The following is a 14,919-nucleotide window of genomic DNA, read 5'->3' on the forward strand; positions in this document are numbered from 1 at the left end:
TGATATGATGCAGTGTGTCAGCCAGGCTTCCATTTCACATTCATTCATTTTTATGAACTAATGTCCCCCTTTTTTCTTTAAGTAATCAAGGGGTGACTTGATCATAACTGTATAACTTTCAAATATGCATAAAGTAAGGCGGTTGAATTAGTTTTGTGTTTTGAAGCAAACATTTAATGACACTTTTGATAGATCTATGTTAGTTTGATACAGTCCAAGCTTGGTTCTCATTGGCCATCGCCACCAGGAGTCCAAGCTTGGTTCTCATTGGCCATTGCCACCAGGTGCTCTCCTATGCCTAGTTAGGTTATTTTTAATTGGCTTCAGTTCTTTTTATTTAGCTGATTCTGACTCTTTTATTTCATCCCTCTCTCATTCCATCTGTAGTCCAAAGACAGGGTGAGTCATCTCCTCCATGTTGCTTGTTGCTTTGCGCTCTTTGCCTCCAAACAGTTGGCTTCATGCTGCCCTGACCAGCTCTCCTCAGACCTGATGTATTTTCCTCACTGCTATACCTTACAGTACCATCTCAACTAACAGGAATGTGTCTACCTGCCGTTTTTAGAAAGCTTTCTCTGAGCCTCTTCCGGTGTTAACTAAAGAACTAGGATCAACTTATCAGGGTTGGTGTCAAGTCCATTTCAATTCCAGTCAATTCAAACAGTAAACTCAATTCCAAAATGTCCTAATTTGAAAAGCATGGTAGAGAATTGGATTTTTCATTGTACTTCCTGAATTCAAATGTAATTTTGTCACATTGCTTCGTAAACATGAGACTAACAGGTGTAGTCTAAGAACCGTGGAAGTTGACACTGAGTCAGTCTTGCCAGGCTTTAGTTCTGATCTGATACTAGTGGGATCTTTCCACTGCTAAGTAGTGGATGGTAACATCTTGTGGACCACGATATTACACACAAAAATAGACAAACGCACTATCTGAAGGTTTTTCCATGTATTTTGTTGCATGTGTTCTGTCCTCTACTGACTGTTGTGTTATGGATGCATTCTAACTAACACACATTTTCCCCTAGTGTTGAACCGTTGTGATAACTCCATTTCCCATGATGCCCTTAGTCTGTTGGCCACAAAGATACTGGTTATGTAACAGTGGCTTGGCATAAAGGTGGTCTCCTTGACTCAGGAGCAGGAGTCTTCCACCAAATTTATTGATTTAAATGTGACTCCTGCCAAGCGTTGAAGTGGTCACCAGCCTTTAAACTTCTGACCTGTTTACCTGGCCAGAATGTTCTGGAAATGATCTGGGGTTGCTCTCTCCCTCTCCCTCTCTTTCTCTAGGTCTGAACTGCCGCAGGGTTAAAATCCTCAGCTTTCTCTCTGTTTTACCTCGGCATGTTTACAACAATGTGTGTGTGTGAGGTACTGTGTTTTCATGGTGTGGCGGTTGAGGTGTGTGTGTGTGGTGAAATGGGCTCTCTCTGTGTGTGTGTGTATCTCTCTCTATCTCTATATCTCTCTCTATATATATCTCTCTCTCTATATCTCTCTCTCTATATCTCTCTCTCTATATCTCTCTCTCTATATCTCTCTCTCTATATCTCTCTCTCTATATCTCTCTCTCTCTCTATCTCTCTCTATATATATCTCTCTCTATATATCTCTCTATCTCTCTCTATCTCTCTCTATCGCTCTCTCGCTCTCTCTATATCGCTCTCTCTATATCGCTCTCTCTATATTGCTCTCTCTCTATCGCTCTCTCTATATTGCTCTCTCTCTATCGCTCTCTCTCTCTATCTCTCTATCTTTCTCTCTCTATCTCTCTCTATATATCTCTCTCTCTCTATCGCTCTCTCTCTCTATCGCTCTCTCTCTCTATCGCTCTCTCTCTCTATCGCTCTCTCTCTCTATCGCTCTCTCTCTCTATCGCTCTCTCTCTCTATCTCTCTCTCTCTATATCTCTCTCTCTATATATCTCTCTCTCTATATCTCTCTCTCTCTATCTCTCTATCTCTCTCTCTCTCTATCTCTCTCTCTCTATATATCTCTCTCTATATCTCTCTCTCTATATCTCTCTCTCTATATCTCTCTCTCTATCTCTCTCTATCTCTCTATCTCTCTATCTGTCTATCTGTCTATCTGTCTCTCTGTCTAGTCTCTCTATCTCTCTCTGTCTCTCTGTCTCTGTCTCTATCTCTGTCTCTATCTCTGTCTCTATCTCTGTCTCTATCTCTGTCTCTATCTCTGTCTCTATCTCTGTCTCTATCTCTGTCTCTATCTCTGTCTCTATCTCTGTCTCTATCTCTCTCATCTCTCTCTCTATCTCTATCTCTCTCTCTGTCTCTAACCATGTGTGTTGTTTTAGGCATGAGTTGCTGGAGGAGGCTCGCAGGCAGAGTCTTCCCTTCGCCCAGTGGGACGGCCCTACTGTAGTGGTCTGGCTGGAGGTGAGACACACACAAAAATGAATAAGTACACACACACACACACACACACACACACACAAAACGATCATGTGCATACACATTCAAAGCACAAAAATAACCCAATCCTGTCTTCTTTCTCCTGTCCCCTCTCTGCCCTCCCCTGCCACCTCTGTCCCCTCCCCTGCCACCTCTGTCCCCTCCCCTGCCACCTCTGTCCCCTCCCCTGCCATCCTCTGTCCCCTCCCCTGCCATCCGCTGTCCCCTCCCCTGCCATCCGCTGTCCCCTCCCCTGCCATCCGCTGTCCCCTCCCCTGCCATCCGCTGTCCCCTCCCCTGCCATCCGCTGTCCCCTCCCCTGCCATCCGCTGTCCCCTCCCCTGCCATCCGCTGTCCCCTCCCCTGCCATCCGCTGTCCCCTCCCCTGCCATCCGCTGTCCCCTCCCCTGCCATCCGCTGTCCCCTCTCTGTCCTCCCCTGCCACCTCTGTCCCCTCCTCTGTCCCCTCTCTGTCCTCCCCTGCCACCTCTGTCCTCCCCTCTGTCTCCTCTGTAGCTGTGGGTGGGTATGCCAGCCTGGTACGTGGCGGCATGTCGTGCCAATGTGAAGAGCGGTGCCATCATGTCTGCCCTGTCGGACACAGAGATCCAGAGGGAGATTGGCATCAGTAACCCCCTCCACCGTCTCAAACTGAGACTGGCCATCCAGGAGATCATGTCTCTCACCTCCCCCTCTGCCCCCCCCACCTCCAGAACTGTAAGAGACACACACACACACACACACACACACACACACACACACACACACACCAACACACACACACACACACCAACACACACACACACACGACAACACACACACACATGGGAACCCATACACACGTGAAGCATACACACAGATACACCAAAGATTCTGGTAGCTCCAAAATTAAGACCTTCTGTAGAAGTGCAGACGTGGACCCTGGAGGACCCTGCCCTCTTCTTCCTCTCCTCACCACCTGATTGGAGCATGCTACTGTCACTCCTCTAACCAGCTAATAGCGTTTCTCACTGTAACCTTTCCACCAATCAGAGTTTTACGGCGCATCACTCACTCACAAGGACTGCCCTGATTGGGGCCTCTCTCTCTCTTTCTCTGTCTCTCGTTCTCTATGTCTCTCTTTCTCTCTCTCGTTCTCTCTCTCTGTGTCTCTTTCTCTCTCTCTCTCTCTCTGTCACTCTGTCTCTCTCTGAATCATGTGATGTGATAATAACAATGCTGTTTGGTCTTCTTATTTTCCTTCCCATCCTCCCTCTGTTCTTAATATAAACAAATCCTCACACCCTCTCCTCCTTCTCTTCACTCTCCTCCTCCCTCTCCTCTCCCTCCTCCTCCCTTTCCTCTCACACGCTTGCATCACTGGTGACTCTTGGGGTTGTCACATGATCAGTCCACGGGGAACGTGTGGGTCACGCACGAAGAGTTGGAGTGCCTTGCGGCCACGCCCTCCACGGTTAGTCTCCCCAAGCCATTGGGCAGTCACTGGCGCAGGCGACTGCTAGTGATCTGGTTGGTAGTTGGGTGTTACTCCCTGTCTGTACTTTTCTCACGGCCCTGTTTGTCCATGTCTGTGTCTTGGTTTGGGCTTTTGGTGTCAGTACGTGTGTTTTTTGTGTGTCTGTCAGTTTGGTTGAAGGCTAAGTTCAGCACAGACTTAGCTTTTGAACAGAAATGACTGGTTAACATTAGATTTCTGTTGTCTTTATGTTCCAGGCCTAATTGCTACACAGTACAGTGCCTTGCTAAAGTATTCATCCCCTTTGGCTTTTTTCCTATTTTGTTGCATTGCAACTTGTAATTTAAATGGATTTCTATTTGGATTTCATGTAATGGACGTACACAAAATAGTCCAAATTGGTGAAGTGAAATGAAAAAAATAACATGTTTCAGAAAATGTACAAAAAAAAATGTTACAGGAAGGTGGTGCATGCATATGTATTCACCCCTTTTGCTATGAAGCCCCTAAATAAGATCTGGTGCAACCAATTACCTTTCACACAGGTGGACTTTATTTAAGTGTCACATGATCTGTCACATGATCTCAGTATATATACACCTGTTCTGAAAAGCCCCAGAGTTTGCAACACTACTAAGCAAGCGGCACCATGAAGACGAAGGAGCTCTCCAAACAGGTCAGGGACAAAGTTGTGGAGAAGTACAGATCAGGGTTGGGCTATAAAAAAAATATCAGAAACTTTGAACATCCCACGGAGCACCATTAAATCCATGATTAAAAAATTGAAAGAATGTGGCACCACAATAAACCTGCCAAGAGAGGGCCGCCCACCAAAACTCACAGACTAGGCAAGGAAGGCATTAATCAGAGAGGCAACAAAGAGACCAAAGATAACCCTCAAGGAGCTGCAAAGCTCCACGGAGTATCTGTCCATAGGACCACTTTAAGCTGTACACTCCACAGAGCTGGGCTTTACGGAAGAGTGGCCAGAAAAAAAGCCATTGCTTAAAGAAAAAAATAAGCAAACACATTTGGTGTTCGCCAAATAGCATGTGGGAGACTCCCAAAACATATGGAAGGAGGTACTCTGGTCAAATGAGACTAAAATGTAGCTTTTTGGCCATCAAGGAAAACGCTGTCTGGCGCAAACCCAATACCTCTCATCACCCTGAGAACACCACCATGTTTTCATCAGCAGGGACTGGGAAACTGGTCAGAATAGAAGGAATGATTGATGGCGTGAAATACAGGGAAATTCTTGGGGGAAACCTGATGTCTTCCAGAGATTTGAGACTGGGACGGAGGTTCACCTTCCAGCAGAACAATGACCCTAAGCATACTGCTAAAGCAACACTCGAGTGGTTTAAGGGGAAATATTTAAATGTCTTGGAATGGCCTAGTCAAAGCCCAGACCTCAATCCAATTGAGAATCTGTGGTATGCCTTAAAGATTGCTGTACACCAGCGGAACCCATCCAACTTGAAGGAGCGGGAGCAGTTTTGCCTTGAAGAATGGCAAAAATCCCAGTGGCTAGATGTGCCAAGCTTATAGAGACATACCCCAAGAGACTTGCAGCTGTAATTCCTGCAAAAGGTGGCTCTACAAGGTATTGACTTTGGGGGGTGAATAGTTATGCACGCTCAAGTTTCCCATTTTTTTTGTCTTATTTCTTGTTTGTTTCACAATAAAAAATATTTTGCATCTTCAAAGTGGTAGGCATGTTGTGTAAATCAAATGATACAAACCCCCCAAAAAATCAATTTTAATTCCAGGTTGTAATGCAACAAAATAGGAAAAATGCCAAGGGGGGTGAATACTTTCGCAAGGCACTGTTTGTCAAGTTATAAAACTGTATTTCATTTAAACACTTTTGCTCAATGCTATATTTACAGTCCTGTTTCAACCTGGGATTTACTAATACATGTGCTACAATGGATGCTTCAACAGGTCAAATAGCAGTATTAGATATTAAAATGAATTCCAGGTCAATCCCAGGTTCATTGAGAACAGGACACTAATGTAGCCTAAAGCATGAGCTGTTGGTTGCATGTCCAGTTTCCAGTTGAGTTGTCTTAACATTAACACTGGTTAAGTAGCATGTTGATGTTGAGCTGCCGAACCCAGCACTGCCACAGTCACTAACTCTAACCCGCTTCTCTTCTCTCACCATGCTAACCATGCTAACAACAGGAGGATGACGAGGGCAGCTGGGCCCAGGTTTGCACACCCCTGTCTGTCTCTCTTTTCTCTGGCTGTGGTAGACGACGAGGACATTTCACCTTATTTCAGTTGGACATTTTAGTTCTTCAGTTGGACAGATGGTTGTTTCAGTTTGACTATTTCTCAATACTTTCATTTGGACAGATGGTTGTTTCAGTTTGACTATTTCTCAATAGTTTGTTGGACAGATGGTTGTTTCTGTTTGACTATTTCTCAATAGTTTGTTGGACAGATGGTTGTTTCAGTTTGACTATTTCTCAATAGTTTGTTGGACAGATGGTTGTTTCAGTTTGACTATTTCTCAATAGTTTGTTGGACAGATGGTTGTTTCAGTTTGACTATTTCTCAATAGTTTCAGTTGGACAGATAGTTTTTTTTGGTTTTCTTGCACGGATGCTCTGATAACAGTATGGCTCTTGGTCTCCGTTACTTTAGTCAGCTGCAAATCTGGAGGTATCGGAGAAGGAGGATATTGCAGCAGGAATAATGTAGTTATACACATAGTGATATGGCTTCTCCATCAAACTCTTGTGGTGGCAGACAGACATTGACTCAGATGTCCTGTTTAGAAGCCACAGTCAGGACAGGAGAGAATTATTACAAGCCTCTGCTGTTTAGAAGTTGTCTACAGTTGGGCTACTTCCTTCCCCTCCCACCTATCAAAACACAAATCAGTTTAGTTCTCTGACCTCCCACCTATCAGAACACACATCCGTCTAGTTCCCTGACATCCCACCTATCAGAACACACAAATCAGTCTAGTTCTCTGACCTCCCACCTATCAGAACACACATATCAGTCTAGTTCTCTGACCTATCAGAACACACATATCGATCTAGTTCTCTGACCTATCAGAACACACACATCAGTCTAGTTCTCTGACCTATCAGAACACACACATCAGTCTAGTTCTCTGACCTATCAGAACACACACATCGGTCTAGTTCTCTGACCTCCCACCTATCAGAAGACACACATCGGTCTAGTTCTCTGACCTCCCACCTATCAGAACACACACATCGGTCTAGTTCTCTCACTGGCCCTAGTTCTGATCTGTGGTCGTAGCTGCACCTAAACCTGCTGTAACTTGCACACAAACATGAACGTACAGACACATGCACACACTAGATTTTAATGGGGTGATTTCCATCACTTTCCCACCTAGCCTTTTTCTTGTTGTAATGGCCTGATAGCCTTTCATAGTGATGGTAGCCATCCCCCACTAACTTTTGACTCTTCAATAGACTCCAAACACAGTCTGACCTAGCCCCTGTCCCTCCCTCCACAGACGCTGGCGTATGGAGACATGAACCATGAGTGGATTGGTAACGAGTGGCTGCCCAGCCTGGGTCTGCCCCAGTACCGCTCCTACTTCATGGAGTCCCTGGTAGATGCACGCATGCTGGACCACCTCACCAAGAAGGACATGAGGGGACAGCTTAAAATGGTGGACAGTTTCCACAGGTAAAAGCCTCAAAATGGTGGACCGTTTCCACAGGTAAAAAGCTCAAAATGGTGGACCGTTTCCACAGGTAAAAAGCTCAAAATGGTGAACAGTTTCCACAGGTAAAAGCTCAAAATGGTGGACAGCTTCCACAGGTATTAGGAACCAAAATGGTTTACAGTTTCGATAGGTAAGGGCCAAAATAAATGGTGGACAGTTCCCACTATTAAGGGCCAAAATGGTGCCATGGACAACTAGGGACGTTCATTTTGTTTCTGTCTAAATGTTTAACCAGTCAATGTGTCTGTGTAACAGGAACAGTTTCCAGTGTGGGGTGATGTGTCTGAGGAGACTGAACTACGACAGGAAGGAGCTGGAGAGAAGGCGTGATGAGACCCAGCTGGAGCTGCAAGGTAACAGCTGGGATAACGGTGAGAGAAAATGACAGTCAACCGAAGGGAGAAATGACCACACTGTTCAGATTCACTCATCATTTAGTTAGCTAAGCTAATAACGCTATGGGAGAATCTGGTGTCAGCAACGCTAAGATAATAACGCTATGGGAAAATCTGGTGTCAGCAACGCTAAGATAATAACGCTGTGGGAGAATCTGAAGTGTCAGCAACGCTAAGATAATAACGCTGTGGGAGAATCTGAAGTGTCAGCAACGCTAAGATAATAACGCTGTGGGAGAATCTGAAGTGTCAGCAACGCTAAGCTAATAACGCTATGGGAGAATCTGAAGTGTCAGCAACGCTAAGCTAATAACGCTGTGGGAGAATCTGGTGTCAGCAACGCTAAGATAATAACGCTATGGGAGAATCTGGTGTCAGCAACGCTAAGATAATAACGCTATGGGAAAATCTGGTGTCAGCAACGCTAAGCTAATAACGCTGTGGGAGAATCTGATGTCAGCAACGCTAAGATAATAACGCTATGGGAGAATCTGGTGTCAGCAACGCTAAGCTAATAACGCTATGGGAGAATCTGAAGTGTCAGCAACGCTAAGCTAATAACGCTGTGGGAGAATCTGAAGTGTCAGCAACGCTAAGATAATAACGCTGTGGGAGAATCTGGTGTCAGCAACGCTAAGATAATAACGCTATGGGAGAATCTGAATTGTGCAGTATTTATCCTTCTATTGCGTCCATATACACATATAGAAATGATGGGTTTGTTTGTACAGAGGATTTCTTTGGACTTTTCCTCTGGATTTATTTCCTGATCAATTTCAACGTTTTTCTAACACATAGAGGAATAATTCCCAGCTCTCCTACACTGGGGGGGGGCAACAAAATGTAAAATTAATTCCAGTCCTTCCCGATTTTTTTTTATTCTTCTCACAGAGGAATTATTTTTGACTGTCTCTTTGGATGTGTTCCCTGATCATTCCCCAAACGTTTCTGTACCAACTGGTTACCATTTTGTGTACCCTGAGCAGACGTGCTGGTGTGGAGCAACGAGCGTGTGATCAGCTGGGTACAGGCCATGGGGCTGAAGGAGTACAGTAACAACCTGCTGGAGAGTGGCGTACACGGAGCTCTGCTGGCCCTGGATGAAACCTTCGACCACAACGCCCTGGCCCTGCTGCTGCAGATCCCCACCCAGAACACACAGGTAGGTACCCACACAGGACGTAGACACACACACACACCCTGGCAGTCAGACAGCGCTCCCAGCTGAGACGTTAGCTCGTCTCCTCCGCTCCGAAGAGAGAGGAGACACACTCATTCATCTACTGTCTGTCTCTCCCTCCTTCCTGTGTTGTAGGCGAGAGCAGCTCTGGAGAGTGAGTACAACAGTCTACTGGCCATCGGTACAGAGAGGAGACTGGATGAGGTGAGACACACACATGATGGACCACACACACACACACACACTTTCTAAAGCACACACACTTTTTAATCACTCACACAAGCACACACTCACTCACACTCACTCACTCACTCACTCACTCACACACACACACTTTTTAAATCCTACACACAAACACACACACACTTTCTAAAGTGTACACACTCACTAACGCGCGCACACACTTTTTAAATCCCACACACACTTTCTGAAGTGCACACACTCACTAACGCGCGCGCACGCACGCACACACACACACACACACACACACACACTTTCTAAAGCTCACACACACACTTTTTAAATCCCACACACACACACACTCTTTCTAAAGCACACTCACTCACTCACTCACTCACACCCTTTTTAAATCCCCCACACACACACACACTTTCTAAAGCGCACACACTCACTAACACGCGCACACACACACACTTTCTAAAGCGCACACACTCACTCGCACACACACACACACTCTTTCTAAATCACTCCTCCATGTATATCCGCATCTTTATCTCCTTCCTGCTTCTTCCTCTCTCTGAATCTCTTCCAGGAGGATGATAACAACTTCCGGCGCGCCCCCTCCTGGAGGAAGAAGTTCCGGCCCAAAGACGCCCGGGGGATGTCCCCGGGCTCAGCCGACACCCTGCCCGCCAACTTCAGACTGACCAATAGCAACGCAGCGTCCCCCTCCACGCAGCCCAAAAGGAGCCCCATGGACGGTAGGACAAGGGGTTGGGTCCACAGGGAATGAGGGCTCATTGTGTCTGTGTTATTAGGAGTGGCACTGCTGCGGCTTCATCTGTCTTGTTAAGGAGACCTTACACAATATGCTTTCAACAATGGTTTAGTGTTTTCCCAGCTCTAGTGTGTGTGGGTGTGTTATGCTGGAGATTGTGAGTGACTTACTAACAGCATGTTTCTGCATGTGGTTTTGCTGTGGGGATGCAGGGAGTCAGTCTGCAATACAGAGGCTGGACACTGCCACAGTCAGGACATACTCCTGCTAACACTACACAGTAAGTTTACACACACACACACACACACACACACACACACACACACACACACACACACACACACACACATTCACAGTGGATCTCTTCTGTTAAAGCAGCTTCTTGTGCCTCTGCTTTCTTGGCTATATTAACGCATGTCTACGCTCCTCCTCTCCTCTTTCTCTCCTTCATCTGCTGCTTCTCTGTCTCTGTCTGCCCCTCTCTCTGCCCCTCTGTCTGCCTGTCTCTGTCTTTCTTTTTACCTCTCTCTCTACCTCCTCTTCTCTTAGTTGATCCTCATTATTTCTATAGGTGACTGCTGGTTGGAGGATGAGGGGTGTGAGTTTCCCCCCATCAGGAGCAGCTGCTGACCCTGCAAGGACACTTCGCACGGAGTTGTATTGTTATCACAGAGATAAAAGAACTAACAACCACGTCACCAATCTCAGTACTAGATTTATCAATCTTTATTGTTCTATTTATGTTAGCAAGCTGGTGGGACATTTCAATGGTTTTAGATTTGTTATGTATCTGTTACTTCACCCCTCTCTCCCACCTAAATGGAAAAATCCCTCTTTTCTAAAACTGTTCCAATTGTGTCCTTATCAAGGTTAACTCTCAGATGTAACTGTATGTTTTTAGATGGTCTGGAGTTTGTATATTTATATCTACAGACATTATCTAATCATTTTATATATATATATATATATATTCCTGATCTTGTATTGACAAGATGTATGTTTTTATTTCTGTCCTCTGTTGTTTTTAATCATTGAACTGATGATCGGGTGACTTTCTAACTGAATTGGAGCCCATTTCCCTTCTCCCCCAGCCTCTTGTTATCTTCAAGCGTATCCATGGGGATTATTTGTAAATGCAGCTCTTATAGGACAATGAGGATATATGAATATCATAAATATTGCTGGAGTTCTGAATGACATTGTTTCACAAACTGCTACAATGCTGTGGTCGCTAAGCACCGGGCGGACCGTAACCACAAGGCCCTAGGTAACTGTGACGACAGGTGACACGTGAAACAACTCTCTTTCTCTTTGTTCTTTCCTGTGAAACCAAACCTGTAGAAAGACTGAAACAAAAGCCATAAACAGTAGTGAAGACCAGGGCTGTTTTCAGATGCATCGCTTGGTAAGAGACCGTTCCACTGTGTAGGATCTCCAATTCTCCAGTCAACCTCGCATGCCCAAACTCTCCATTCCTCTTTCCCTCCTTCTCCTCATCCCTCTCTTTCCCCTGCCTTCCCCTGGAGCACGCTAACGGGAGCCAGACCTGAGCCGAAAGCGTGGCGGCTCTACTATCGACGGACCAAGTCCACTGTGGCCTAAACTGATCCCAGCGACTAGCTACTCACCCGAGGTGGAGCGATCCACCCACAGACCTTTAACCAACACGTTGTACTACGGAGACTTTAATCAAGCCTGATGTTTTTCTTTTCTTACCTCCTTTCTCTGGCTGTCTTATTTATTCCTCATCTCTGTCGTGTTTGTTGCTTTCTCCATTTGATTTTTAGAAGTTGCCATTTTTTAAAGCTGTTTCTGAGTGTTTTAACACAGGTTGCTGTGGCAATACTTTTTCAAGACAGATAATGTCACGGAAGCGAAGACTTCCTTTCCACCCTACATTAGTTGTTATTCCCTTTGTGATTTAGTCATTTTATAATGCACAAAGCAAATGCTGATTTATTTTTATTTTTATCTCCAGTATTCCCCATTTGTATTCTCCTGCTCTGGTAACAAAATGATGTACAGTCTGAGTACTTAACTATTTTATCACAGTATTATTTATGGATTACTTTCAATAAAATACTGAAACTTATTTTCCACTGCCAATAAAAAGCTTAAGTCTTTGTGTTTTTAATGCATCTCTTGCCTTTACAGTCATGTTAAAAACACCTTCCAGTGACTTGGTTGGGGCTTGTACAGTTGTACACCACTATGTCCTGACAAGGGGAAGGCTAACTTTGATTACACACGAAGAGGAAGAAAATACAGAAACATTGTCATTTGTGGCTCACACGGTTGCAATATTCTGGTAACTTTACTTAAATGTCCCATGTTTTCCAGAAATCCTGGTTGGAGGGTTCTGGATTTCTTGTTTATTTCTGGGAATTTGAGGAAAGTTACTGGGATTTTACAACTCTGGTCGCTCAGCTGGCGCTTGCAATGCTTTGGGTTCAGCATTGTCAACTTTTTATTTGGAAATTATATTTGTCCAGGGGTTGCAAGGAAATTTAGATTTTTGAGCCATATGTTTGCAGCCCGATTCTCAAAGCCCTTGTGAATTTCACAGTGAACATGACAGTAATGAGTGACCGATGATCTTTTATAACTGCAATAAGCTGTCATCAAGATCTCTTTCTGTGGTTAAAGAGGCCATCTAGTGGCAAATTGTGTGGTCATAACTTTTTTCATTACAGCCTAAAATAGTCATTTCACTTCATCCCCATTGTTTCAAATGAATTGCTCTATTAAACAACTGCATTACTTTATGGTGTAAAATTAAAATATATTTCCTCTTCAGTTCTTTGTACCAGTTTGACACCTATAGTTGTTGTTTGGGCTAAACCTTCCTACTGAACAATTCATGGCACCTTCAATTCTGTTCCAAACCTAGCAGAAAGAATGTCTGAGCCATTGCATGGTGCTTCAATTGTAAAAGACAAGATGACATGATTTCACAAATAACGAGCAAGTACTCGTGTGACTGGTAATCAAATCAAATTTATTTATATAGCCCTTCTTACATCAGCTGATATCACAAAGTGCTGTACAGAAACCCAGCCTAAAACCCCAAACAGCAAGCAATGCAGGTGTAGAAGCACGGTGGCTAGGAAAAACTCCCTAGAAAGGCCAAAACCTAGGAAGAAACCTAGAGAGGAACCAGGCTATGAGGGGTGGCCAGTCCTCTTCTGGCTGTGCTGGGTGGAGATTATAACAGCACATGGCCTAGATGTTCATAAATGACCAGCATTGTCAAATAATAATAATCATAGTTGTCGTCGAGGGTGCAACAAGTCAGTAACACAAGAGTAAGTGTCAGTTGGCTTTTTCATAGCCGATCTTTGAGAGTATCTCTACCGCTCCTGCTGTCTCTAGAGAGTTGAAAACAGCAGGTCTGGGACAGGTAGCACGTCCGGTGAATAGGTCAGGGTTCCAGCAGGTCTGGGACAGGTAGCACGTCCGGTGAACAGGTCAAGGTTCCATAGCTGCAGGCAGAACAGTTGGAACTGGAGCAGCAGCATGGCCAGGTGAACTGGGGACAGCAAGGAGTCATCAAGCCAGGTAGTCCTGAGGCATGGTCCTAGGGCTCAGGTCCTCCGAGAGAGAAAGAAAGAGAGAATTAGAGAGAGCATATTTAAATTCACACAGGACACCGGAAAAGACGAGAAATACTCCAGATGTGACAGACTGACCCTAGCCCCCCGACACAAACTACTGCAGCATAAATACTGGAGGCTGAGACAGGAGGGGTCAGGAGACACTGTGGCCCCATCCGATGAAACCCCCGGACAGGGCCAAACAGGTAGGATATAACCCCACCCACTTTGCCAAAGCACAGCCTCCACACCACTGGAGGGATATCTCCAACCACCAACATACCATCCCGGGACAAGGCCGAGTATAGCCCACAAAGATCTCCGCCACGGCACAGCCCAAGGGGGGCGCCAACCCAGACAGGAAGACCACGTCAGTGACTCAACCCACTCAAGTGACGCACCCCTCCCAGGGACGGCATGGAAGAACACCAGTAAGCCAGTGACTCAGCCCCCGTAATAGGGGTAGAGGCAGAGAATCCCAGTGGAAAGAGGGGAAACCGGCCAGGCAGAGACAGCAAGGGCGGTTCGTTGCTCCAGCCTTTCCGTTCACCTTCACACCCCTGGGCCAGACTACACTTAATCATAGGACCTACTGAAGAGATATGTCTTCAGTAAAGACTTAAAGGTTGAGACTGAGTCTGCGTCTCTCACATGGGTAGGCAGACTATTCCATAAAAATGGAGCTCTATAGGAGAAAGCCCTGCCTCCAGCTGTTTGCTTAGAAATTCTAGGAACAATTAGGAGGCCCGCGTCTTGTGACCGTAGCGTACGTGTAGGTATGTACGGCAGGACCACATCGGAAAGATAGGTAGGAGCAAGCCCATGTAATGCTTTGTAGGTTAGCAGTAAAACCTTAAAATCAGCCCTTGCCTTAACAGGAAGCCAGTGTAGGGAGGTTAGCACTTGAGTAATATGATCACATTTTTTGGTTCTAGTCAGGATTCTAGCAGCCGTATTTAGCACTAACTGAAGTTTATTTAGTGCTTTATCCGGGTAGCCGGAAAGTAGAGCATTGCAGTAGTCCAATCTAGAAGTAACAAAGGCATGGATTATTTTTTCTGCGTCATTTTTGGACAGAAAGTTTCTGATTTTTGCAATGTTACGTAGATGGAAAAAAGCTGTCCTTGAAACAGTCTTGATATGTTCTTCAAAAGAGAGATCAGGGTCCAGAGTAACACCGAGGTCCTTCACAGTTT

At 45.2% G+C, this 14,919-nt stretch overlaps 2 protein-coding genes across 31 annotated transcripts in view; one reads left to right on the forward strand and one right to left on the reverse strand.

Annotated features, from left to right (window-relative positions):
* Nucleotides 1–12,253, forward strand: part of LOC106587739 (liprin-alpha-1) — a 136,014-nt gene extending 123,761 nt beyond the window's left edge. For 5 of the 29 annotated variants that reach the window (XM_045708533.1, XM_045708544.1, XM_045708548.1 and 2 more), the window contains 12 exons: nt 388–399; nt 2,321–2,402; nt 2,934–3,134; nt 3,808–3,870; nt 6,064–6,090; nt 7,382–7,557; nt 7,853–7,968; nt 8,979–9,154; nt 9,308–9,376; nt 9,933–10,113; nt 10,343–10,410; nt 10,680–12,253. In XM_045708533.1, the coding sequence (XP_045564489.1) occupies nt 388–399; nt 2,321–2,402; nt 2,934–3,134; nt 3,808–3,870; nt 6,064–6,090; nt 7,382–7,557; nt 7,853–7,968; nt 8,979–9,154; nt 9,308–9,376; nt 9,933–10,113; nt 10,343–10,401 (1,162 nt within the window). In that variant the 3' untranslated portion in view covers nt 10,402–10,410; nt 10,680–12,253. Of the gene's footprint in view, nt 1–387; nt 400–2,320; nt 2,403–2,933; nt 3,135–3,807; nt 3,927–6,063; nt 6,091–7,381; nt 7,558–7,852; nt 7,969–8,978; nt 9,155–9,307; nt 9,377–9,932; nt 10,114–10,342; nt 10,411–10,679 lie in introns of those variants that run through there. The other 24 variants (XM_045708550.1, XM_045708551.1, XM_045708559.1 and 21 more) reach the window with 19 other exon arrangements.
* A 1,408-nt stretch (nt 12,254–13,661) lies between these two features.
* The window catches only part of LOC106593592 (LIM domain only protein 7), a 60,895-nt gene continuing 59,637 nt past the window's right edge, over nt 13,662–14,919 (reverse strand). For both annotated transcript variants that reach the window (XR_006762216.1, XR_006762217.1), the window contains exon 4: nt 13,662–13,721. The gene's annotated coding sequence lies outside the window, so the exon portion shown is untranslated. The remainder of the gene's footprint in view (nt 13,722–14,919) is intronic.

Source organism: Salmo salar, chromosome ssa26 (assembly GCF_905237065.1).
Source record: "Salmo salar chromosome ssa26, Ssal_v3.1, whole genome shotgun sequence".
Lineage (NCBI taxonomy): Eukaryota > Metazoa > Chordata > Actinopteri > Salmoniformes > Salmonidae > Salmo > Salmo salar.